The following is a 10,921-nucleotide window of genomic DNA, read 5'->3' on the forward strand; positions in this document are numbered from 1 at the left end:
TTTTAAAAAATACTTTACCTTTTTTTATTCTTTTTTGTATATATATTTTTTTCTTCATTTATTTTATTTTATTCAATTTCATTTTTTTTATATTTGTTTTATCCAATTATTTTATGTTTATTATTATTGGTTTCATTTATTTTCTTGGTTTACTCTTTAGTTTTGTTACTTTCTTTTATTATTATTATTTTCTTTTAATATCTTATTTTAATTTTTTAAGGGTATTTTCGTAAACTCATAAATGGTAAGTAATTCGGATCAAATTTTATCTTTTAATTTAACTTGTAATTTTCTTAATCAAAGACAACTGGAAATTACGTAGTACCGAAAGGGTGGTTCAAGGGTGTTAATCCTTCCTTGACTGTAACCGACTCCCGAACTCGACACATCTTTGGAAAGACGCAGATCATGTAAGAAATAGGATATCCGATCAACTCATTTATTTTAAATAAATGATCGGTGACGACTCCCAATCCACATTTTTCCTAAGTCGAAGCCAAATTCCGAGAACCAACCGAAAGACGGTTACGACAAAACCCAACCACTAAACTTTTTTCACGGCAACAATCAGAAACGGTCTCACCAACAACCCCATCATTACCACCACCAATACCACCCAATCACAGCCTTGGAGACCCTAAACCCAAATCTCACACCTTCCACGAGACTCGTCACTCCGGGACCGTACCATGCTTTCCCGAAAACACCACCCGTTTGCTCGACCTGACCGAGCATTCCGACCCCGGAGGAGCTGAGCAGACCCGGAGTGATTAGTCCGGTTGGCTGAAGTGGCATGGGACCCCACGATTTCCTGATGGTACCCAAGTTAGATCCGGATCGCATGGATCCACTGTTGGGCTGCGAAGAAGAGGAAGCACGTGAAGGTTGCAGAACTTGTGACTGCTGCTTCGAGTTGGGATTAGAAGGAGGACGACTGGAAGAGGACCGATCAACCAACATTTTCCCAAGCTCACTGGATTTATTGATATCACTGTCGGTGTACTCCAGCCACTAATCACTGAAATTGGAAGTTGGAAACTAATTTAGATTTGAGTTTGAGGTTTTTAAGTCGTGAAGGTTGTCTAAAGTATCATTTTATGAATTATTATGATCCTAGATTTGTACTATTATTTCCTTTAGTTTTGTGGTTGATTTGCATTTCATTTTATTGCTCGTTGATTAGTTAAAGGGGTGAGGAGGAGAGCAATAATGCGGCGGCGGTGGGGAGGAGAGGGAATAAGTTAGAGAAACGGGGTAAAATGGGTTAACTACAACCTTAATCTCTGAAGTCTCTAAGATTTTTGAAATTGAAAACTTTAAAAAGAGAAAAAAATATTTGAGTGATAAATGGTGTAATTTACCTAACATGAATTAACGGAACAGTTGATCAACGACGAAAAATGTTGATCAAACGATCACATTGAATTTTTTTTTTTGGAGTTAGAGACCACATTGATAAAAAAAAGGATGAGGGCTACATTGATTTTTTTTAAATTTTAGGGACCTCATGTGTCTTTTTGCCAAAAAATCTTTAATTCTTGAAATATTTATATATATATCAAAGATAAAATAGTATTTTAATAATTAACAATCAAATTATATCAAACTAAAACATAAAAATTTAAACATTATAAAATAATTAATTTAATGATTTTAAATCAATGTAAAATCACATAATTTTACATTGTATAAGTAAATTCTAATATATATATATTTAGACTATAGGAAAAAGAATCTTTTAAATTGTGTTTAATTTTGTTATGTATCATATTTATGATATTTTTAATCATTTGACGTTAAACGCTCACACCATTCAGTTTAACAAAAAGGCATTTAATGAAGAGAAAGGAGAGGAAACGAACTTGTTCAATGGTTTACATCCCAACAAGTGTATATGTAGATGGTGTAAAGTCTTGCACAAAATAACAATACTATAAAGTTCCCTTGGCAGCTTTTAGATCTTTGGTTTTATAGAATAGAAGAAATGTTTGATTCTTCTCCATTCAGCATCAACAGTCTTCTCTTCCTTCTCGGCAACCTTGGCTTCGGCTTCACACTCTGCCAGTTCCTCTCCCAATGCTTCCAACTCCTTTTTTTATTCTCTTGGAATTTGAGAATATCCCCTTCCCTTCAGCCAGCATTTTCTCCCTTTCCTTGTGTGCTTCTTCAACTTGCTCATTAAGGGCAACAAGATTTTCCTCGATCCGATTCACCTCCGATTTGATATCCTTGTATCTGATTAGATTAAGGTCCAAATTAAGAGTAAGTTCCAGCTTGACAGATTCCTTCTCAGTAAGATGATCCTTGTCCCGCTTGGCTTTCATTGCTCGATCAGCTAGTTCATGCAAGCTTTGCTCCATGGCTGACAGCACATTTTTTTGCTTCATTGTAAGAGTGGTAGAGGAACAATAAAAGCTAGCTAGGATCTTGAATGCCTTCTTATGACTTGGAGAACTCTTGCAAAAACAGTAAAAATTAACTGGGGTCCTATTCAGGGCTTCCTCTACTGTAGCCAGTGCTTCCTTTGCTTTTTCTTGAGTAAAAACAGTTCTACAACTTAGCTCAGACTCTAAGCTAGTGAAAAATGTGTTCATATCTTCATCAGTAGGCTCTTCAGGTTCAATGGCCTAAAATGGTGGAAAAGAAAGTGATGATATAAGTAATATATGCAATAATATTAACAACTAACTTGGCTTACTTACCTCAACCTGGCAAGAAGGCTGAGCTGGTGGAGGAGTTGTTAATTCTTCAGGCTCGGTTATCATAGTTTTCTGGTTGTCTATGGCTGCCTTAGCACATATAGCTTCCTCGGTCTTAAGTTTATCCAAATCAGTTTCGACCATTAGTTCATGTGAAATCAAAGCTTTAGTCCTATCAATGGAAAAATAGGCTTCAACCAAGCATGCATCATTGACAAGATAGCCTCTTTTAGGGTCACGTAATTCATTAAGAGGTAAGAATGACGTGAAGCCGAAGACACCATTCCCCTCCTCTGCTCTGAACTCACGAGTAGCGACTGCTAAAAGTAAGAGTATGTATCATCACCAACTACTTGACTAAACAAGATAGAAACAGATTCTAATAAGAAAAAATGGCATGGATAAAATATTTGGCTTATGGTCTTTGACTGTCTAGACCATACCGAAGCCTCAAACAAGCTGAGCTATTAGGGGAAAATGGGAGATTGGATTCAGACTCCAATTCTTTTTCTCAACCTATACAACCAATATGAATCCGAAACTTCGCAGCCGGATAGCTCGTCATATGATGCGTAGCCCCGGTGTAAATGTAAAAAAGCAGTTGAGGATAACGCTTGGAAGATGAATGCATAATACCCACGTGACTCCGTTCCGTGTGTTGTTTATATTGCATTTGATTCTGGCCTATCTTTTCTATTTCTCTACATGTACATATATGGAAAGCTCAAGCATTCACCACATAGTGAGGCCAGGACCAAGGGAAACATACAAAATAAATACTCGGTCCCCAAAAAGGATAAATGCAAAATAGGCAAAACGGAATAAGAGAAAGCAATAGCCAAGAACATATTGTGACAGAAAAAGAAGCAGAACAAGGAATTCAAAGAGACTTTGATGAATGTGAAGAAGAGACTGAGTAAATAACAAAAGGAATTGAATTACACAATTGATTCATGCAGCACTTATGAGCTAACATTCAACAAATGACCCAAATATCAGCTACCCTTCCCCTATTATACTATGACCATCTTTGTATGAAAATAAATAAAACAAGTTCACAAACGGGGAAAAATCAAATAGATAAGTTTTCACATAAGTATATCCAATTCTTTAGAATCAAAGAACTATACACATATCAAACAACCACACCAGCTCATTACTTTGGTAGTTTTGAAATATCTACAAGCAAACAAGAAGTTACCACTCTTTTTTCAACTCTTCTTCCTCTTTAAGAGCGAATTAGTATAGCTGTCTTGTAAAAGGAAGTAATTCGAACAACCATAATCGTTTTGTTTGTTTTACAGAAATGTGATTGCTGCAACAAAATACCTTGTGAAACGGAATTTCTCCGATCGATTTGATCGATGACGGCAAATCCGAATTGGGCATATGCACTCCACCCAGAAGGCAAAGTTGATGAATCTGCAACACGTAAGTAAATTGACAAATAATCTGCACCGTTTCCCTTGGGATAGATAGTAATCCGCCTGCCAAACAAGTAGGTATGCAAAATATAACTGATGGGAGATACAATGCAAATCAAAACAAGAACAACGTTAATGAAGATCAAAGTTACCATTTGTTTCCCTCAACAATAAAATCCTCAGAGTAATACATTTTGTCTTCAATAGTGGAGAAGTTGTCAATCCTCCATGTGAACTTCCTTAGTTTTTCATTAATATCCCTACACTGAAACTTACTACACACTGCACTCAACATTTTAAACGTGAGAACAGAGACTAGAGCGTAGGATTTAGAAAGTGAGAAAGCAAAAGAAAACGTCAGGGAAAGATTATACATATTTAAGAATACCTTCCATGATTGAGTAATCTTGTGGTCAACTGTAGAACGGGGAGAGGGAGACTAGGGTTCCAAATTTGATCAAATATTGACGACTCGAGTCCTTTTATTCCAAAAGTTACAATATAAATAGGGTTTGGGTTTTTGTGAAAAATATTGTTTTTTTTAAACAATATTAATTTATTTTTTAATTAATTATTGGTATCTAAATCAACTAATTCAGATTGAACTTACAGAATTATATAGGCGACTTAGAGGTTCTACATGAGATCCCAAGTTCCATTCCTACCTTCATGTAATGATTTTCTCATATTTTCAATTTTTTATATCAATATTAAGATGACACAAGTCATGGTCTTATTGGTGAAAAATAATTAATTAAAAAATAGAATAAACTATAGGATTATTATTTTCGTTTAAGTTTTGTATACATTTATTCACTGAATTAAAAAAATATAATATGTTATTAATTTTGCTTTTATTTAAGGTTAATTGTCATTTGAACTTTCAACGAATTGCGGATGTGACATTGAATATATGCGGATGTGACATTGAATATATAAAATTAAAAAGGGTAAATTACAAAAATAGTAATAAATATTTGTGTAAGTTTTTGTTTTCCTTAGGCTTAAATACACCTTTGTCTCCTGAACTATACATTTTATACTGAGTTGACCCCTAAAATAATTTTCGGGACATTTTACACTATCACCTTTAAATCATTACCCCGTTTGCCCCAAATAGTTAATATCGTTAAAAAAATCATCATACCGATCATAACATGCCACATCATCTCTTAATTTTTATTTTCTTTTATCTAAATAAATAAAAATCAATTAATAAAATAAAATAAGTAAACTACCGAAATTACCCTTGTTCTTCCATCAACACTACCCTCTTTCCTCAACCCCAACTCCCCTATAAATTAACGACCCATCGATTCGATGATAGTTGCGAAAAACGGCCTTGTACTCGAAGTTGGAGGTATCCAATCTTCGATGATAGAAACATTATCACCAATACCAGCCATGATAGTTCCAAGTCTTGGAGGCTCAATGTCGGTTCGATTCGAAATGCAGACTATAAAAAAGAACAAGAAAATTGGAAATGATTCCATTTTTGTTCATGATTTTACCCTTTTTTACTTTTGTTTTTTTGACATAAGAACTAATTCAAAAAGAATTCCAAAATCGATAAACATATCTTAAAGGAAAAGTAATCAAATTCAAGAAAAAACTCAGCTCTTTGAATGATGTTCCCCAGCAAGATCTAATGGTAAAGGAATCAGACTCATACCAAGCTGATGAAGACAGAAAATGATGAGCAACAACTAGAACAAAATTCAAATCTTTGATCTTACTCTTTTCAATACACGTGAAAATTAATAAAAAAAACTTTATTCATTGGATTTTGAAAAGGAACAAAGGGTTAAGAAGTTTATTCACCAAGAAAATTTAAGTTCAACATCTTCCTTTCGGTGATGTTGGAATGAAAGATGTAATTAAAATGGGTGTTGGAGTTGGGGAAAAGGAGTGTGGACGGTGGTGGATGAGGCGTGACATGTTTTTTTATATATTATGTAGCTTTATTTTTAATTGATTTTTATTTATTCATATAAAATAAATTAAAAATAAATTATGTGTGACATGTTTTAATTGGTTAGTGAATTTTTTTTAACTAAATTAACTATTTTGGGGTAAATGATGTAACGATTTAAAGTTAATGGGGTAAAACGTTCGAAAAATACTTTAAGGGACAACTCGGTACAAAAGATATAGTTTAGGGGGTGTTGAACTATATTTTGATATAACAATTAAGTCAAAATATTTTTGGACTTGAATTGAATTTATTCAAAGTTTTAAAAAATAATTCAAAGTCCATTTAAAAATGGAATTGAGCACAAAACAATTTTCTCGACAAGTACTATCAATAATATTTTTACAGTATCGATACCTCATAAAGAGTACCGATATTGTTCATATGGTACCGATACCAAAGGTAAGGGAAGTATCAATACCCACTGGGTAGTATTGATACTACCAACAATGCTCAAATTCCAGAATGTAAAAATGTTATTGATACCCAAAGAGGTACCGATACTACTCTGTATAGTAATATCGATACCATAGACATAGTATCAATATCATCATGCCTTAACGGCTAGTAACGGCTAGTTGATTTAAAGATAACAAAGATAGTACCATACTCACTTTAGGAGTACCGATACCATCTATTCTGAGCAGTTTTATTTTGCATGAAAATTGATCCCCAACGGCTCCAAAACACTCTCAACGGCTAGAAACGGTCACAACAACATTCCAACATATAAAAACAAATTGAGGACACTTGAAGAAGGGTTAGAAACACATATTAAAGCAATCAAACACAAGAGAAGAGTTTTTCATTCTTATTTTCATTTCTCTTGTAAATATTTTGTTTGTGTGAGCTTAATTCTTGTAAACACACTACCTTTGAGAGATTTATTTGTTTACTTCTTTTTCCTTTTGTAAAGAGGTTTTGGTTCTATCTTAGCCAATTCAAAAGATAATGAGTTGTAAAGGTTATCTCTTTATCCTTGAAAAAGAAAGAACAAATTAATGAATTTGTTAGAAAATCCTTAGTGATGAGCTAAGGTAGTGGATGTAGACTTGGTTGATAAGTCGAACCACTATAAATATTTGTGCCAAAATTTTCTATCTTTTGCTCTCCTTACTCCCTAATTATTTTTTATATATTCACCCCTTATGCATTTTTCAGTTGTTCAACTGAGCCTCTTCAAATCTCATCAATTGGTATCAGAGCTTGACCCATTAGAAGGTTTAACCACCTTTAGACAATCCTCGAAGAAGCTCTACCGATTTTCGATACAACCGACAAAGAAATTGCTTCAACCTTCGGTGCCTACTATATTGAAGATTCACACCCAATCAACAAGTCACCCTACTTCAATAGAAAATTCTGCCTATTGGAAGAATATAATGATTCTCTTCATTCAAGCAAATGATCTAGGAGCTTGGAACTCTTTCATGAAAGGGTACACCAATCCAACCGGCGAGATGGACGATTGGAGTGATGGAGAGAAGAAAAAGTTCCAACTCAATGCTAAGGCTATGCACATTCTTTTTTTGTGCATTAGGCCCTGATGAATATAGAAAATTATCCTCTTATTCTAATGCCAATGAGATATGAGAAAAGCTCCAAGTCACTCATGAAGGAACCGATGAAGTGAGGGAAACCAAGATAAGTCTTCACGACCATAACTACGAAAATTTCAAGATGAAACCCGATGAAAACATCAAAAGCTATGACAAATAGATTTTCTGTGATTGTCAATGGTCTCAAGGGATTTGGAGAAGTAATCTCCAATGAGAAGCTTGTGAGGAAGATGATCTACTCTCTTCCAAAGTCTTGGCAATCGAAGAAGACGACGATTATCGAAGCTAGAGATCTAAAGTCTCTCACTCTCGATGAGTTGATTGGTTATCTTCTTACTCATGAGTTGATGGTAAAGGGATATGAAGAAGATGAAGAGAAGCAAAACAAGAAGGAGGAGGAGGTAGGCATTGCCTTCAAGTCCACCAATAAGAGCTATCAAGATTCAAGTGAAGAGGTGGATGAAGACGATGAAGAAGAAGAGATGACCAAGCTCTTCAAAAAGTTCAAGAGATTCATGTCTTCCAAGAAAGTGAAGAATGAATCAACCAAGAAGAAGGGTCCCCCGGTATGCTTCAATTGTCAAAGAACGGGCATGTTAAGTATGATGCCCTCTCCTAAAGAAGAAGGGATCATCAAAGAAAAAGACTTTTGTGGCAGATTGGAGTGATGAATATGACTCCAATGATGAAGATGAAGTAGCAAACCTATGCCTCATAGTCATCTAAGGAGATTCAATGGTATCTTCTAACTCAAATGATTTAAATTCACATTCTTTTTTATGAGTTACAAGATGCTTATAATGAGTTGTATTTGGAATTTGAGACCATGAATTCCAAATATAAGAAATTAATTTCAAATTTTAAAGTTGAAAATGATTTGATTTTGAAAGCCACAGTTGATTTTAAAAATCAAAATGAAATTTTGAAAAATGATTTAGAGCTTTCAAAAGTTAAAATCAATGATTTAGAAAAAGAAAATTTTGATTTGAAAATTAAGCTTGAGAGCTTACCAAAAGAAAAAGAATTAATTTCTAAAAGCAACTCATTATGTTTACAAATGGCAAAATGCTCACATTGTCATTTTTATGGTCATTTGGAACATATTTGTCCCATAAAGAAAAGAAAATCTTTTAAAATTAGACAAGTATGGATTCCTAAGGGAACAAGGGGAATTAAAACTAACGTCCAAGGATCCAAAGCAATTTGGATACCAAAATCCAAATAAATGTCTCTTGTAGGTGTGTGGGAGCAATGGTGATGAAAATGAAGAAATTAAGATGCTCTAGACACACTTGAAAAATGAATGGGTAACCTTTAAGCTTAATGCTTTTATTTTGGTTATTTGGTTGCTCATTTAGTTTATGCATGCATGAGTTTTGATTTTAAATGATTATGCATTGTTTTTAATCTCATTTATATTGAAAAAGTTTTATGATGGATATTTTAAATAATTTTTAGTTCATCATAATGAATTTTGGTCAAAATTGATTTTAATGCAAATGATATCTCTCTAACAATTGATATCAAACTTCTCAAATGCTTTGTTTTTACAAATTTTAATTTTTTGACCTAAATTTAAATGTTTATGCATGTTTTTTTTAAATGTTAAAGATATCTCTCTAACAATTGATATCAAATTCTTCAAATGCATAACATTTTTGAAAGCTCTATGCACATATACTTAATTTCAATTACTGGTATTGCATAAAGTATTTTAGACTTGGATATATTGAATTTCATGTGCTACTAACATGTTCTTTACTTTTTTTTGAAATTCAATTTTGTTTAAGTGTTAAGATGTTAAAGCTAATTTTTGTTTGGAATGTACTTTTTGAGGACGAGCTTTGATTTTTTAAATGGTTTTTAATGTCAAATTTATCACTTACTCTCCAAAGTTATTTTTGAACTTTAAAGTTGAATTCTTTTTTATCTAGAAAAAAGGGGAGAAGTTATGGTTTGAAAAATTCAATTTCTTAATGAAAAAGGAGAGCTAAACACTTTCACATATTTTCCAACAATTAGTATCTTTTTCATTAAACATTTTATTAAGGGGGAGTTTTGCCAAAAACAATTTTTCAATGTTTTGTTATATCAAAAAGGGGGAGATCGTTGAACTATATTTTGATATAATAATTAAGGAAAAATGTTTTTGGACTTGAATTGAATTTATTCAAAGTTTTTCAAAGTTTTCAAAAATAATTCAAAGTCCATTTAAAAGTGGAATTGAACACAAAATAATTTTCTGGACAAGTAGTACTGATATTGTTCATATGGTACCGATACCAAAGGTAAGGGAAGTATCGATACTCACTGGGTAGTATCGATACTCACTGGGTAGTATCGATACTACCAACAATGCTCAAATTACAAAATGCAAAAATGGTACTGATACCCAAAGGGGTACTGATACTACTCTGTATAGTAGTATCGATACCATAGGCATAGTATCGATATTATCAGGCCCCAACGACTAGTAACGGCTAGTTGATTTAAAAATAATGAAGGTGGTATCGATACTCCTTAGGAGTATCGATACCCTATGTTCTGGGCAGTTTTATTTTGCACGAAAATTGATCCCCAACGGCTCCAAAACATTCTCAACGACTAGAAATGATCACAACAACATTCCAACATATAAAAACAAGTTGAGGACACTTGAAGAAGGGTTATAAACACTTATCAAAGTAATCAAACACAAGAGAAGAGTTTTTCATTCTTATTTTCATTTCTCTTGTAAATATTGTGTTTGTGTGAGCTTAATTCTTATAAACACCCTACCTTTGAGGGGGTTTATTTGTTTACTTCTTTTTCCTTTTGTAAAGGGTTTTGGTTCTATCTTATTCAATTCAAAAGATAGGGAGTTGTAAAGGTTATCTCTTTATCCTTGAAAAAGAAATAACAAATTAGTGAATTAGTTAGAAAATCCTTAGTGAGGAGCTAAGGTAGTGGATGTCGACTTGGTTGATAAGTTGAACCACTATAAATCCTTGTGCCAAATTTTTTTTTATCTTTTGCTCTCCTTACTCCCTAATCATTTTTTTATCTATTCACCCCTTGTGCCTTTTTGGTTGTTCAATTGAGCCTCTTCAAATCCCATCAGGGGGGCAAAGATGTATTTAAACATTCTTTACTAAAGTTCTAAAAGTAACAAATTGGTCGATATCATCTTACATTATTTGTCCGAAATTGATCCGAATCAATACGGAATCCCTCCAATGGAAGTGTTAGGACAAGAAAAAATCTTTCATAATGTTGAAGCTAAAGAAA

The 10,921-nt window shown here is 33.3% G+C and overlaps 1 protein-coding gene across 3 annotated transcripts; it reads right to left on the reverse strand.

The window, feature by feature from the left end:
• Nucleotides 1–1,839: 1,839 nt before the first annotated feature.
• On the reverse strand, nucleotides 1,840–4,593 carry LOC120129512 (protein RESTRICTED TEV MOVEMENT 3-like). 3 transcript variants are annotated; one of them, XM_039146986.1, is made up of 5 exons: nucleotides 4,512–4,593; nucleotides 4,276–4,405; nucleotides 4,029–4,186; nucleotides 2,703–3,019; nucleotides 1,841–2,627 (listed from the first exon to the last, which is right to left on the reverse strand). In XM_039146986.1, the coding sequence occupies exons 1-5, from the start codon at nucleotides 4,516–4,518 to the stop codon at nucleotides 2,052–2,054; spliced, it is 1,188 nt and encodes a 395-aa protein (XP_039002917.1). In that variant the 5' UTR covers nucleotides 4,519–4,593; the 3' UTR covers nucleotides 1,841–2,051. The 3 variants fall into 3 exon arrangements, with proteins under 3 accessions (XP_039002915.1, XP_039002917.1, XP_039002916.1); XM_039146984.1 differs by lacking the exon at nucleotides 4,512–4,593 and having other exon boundaries at nucleotides 1,840–2,627; nucleotides 4,276–4,500; XM_039146985.1 differs by lacking the exon at nucleotides 4,512–4,593 and having other exon boundaries at nucleotides 1,842–2,627; nucleotides 2,703–3,016; nucleotides 4,276–4,498.
• Between the last annotated feature and the right edge of the window lie 6,328 nt (nucleotides 4,594–10,921).

This window comes from Hibiscus syriacus, unplaced genomic scaffold (assembly GCF_006381635.1).
Source record: "Hibiscus syriacus cultivar Baekdansim isolate YM2019G1 unplaced genomic scaffold, ASM638163v2 tig00110502_pilon, whole genome shotgun sequence".
NCBI classification, from domain to species: domain Eukaryota; kingdom Viridiplantae; phylum Streptophyta; class Magnoliopsida; order Malvales; family Malvaceae; genus Hibiscus; species Hibiscus syriacus.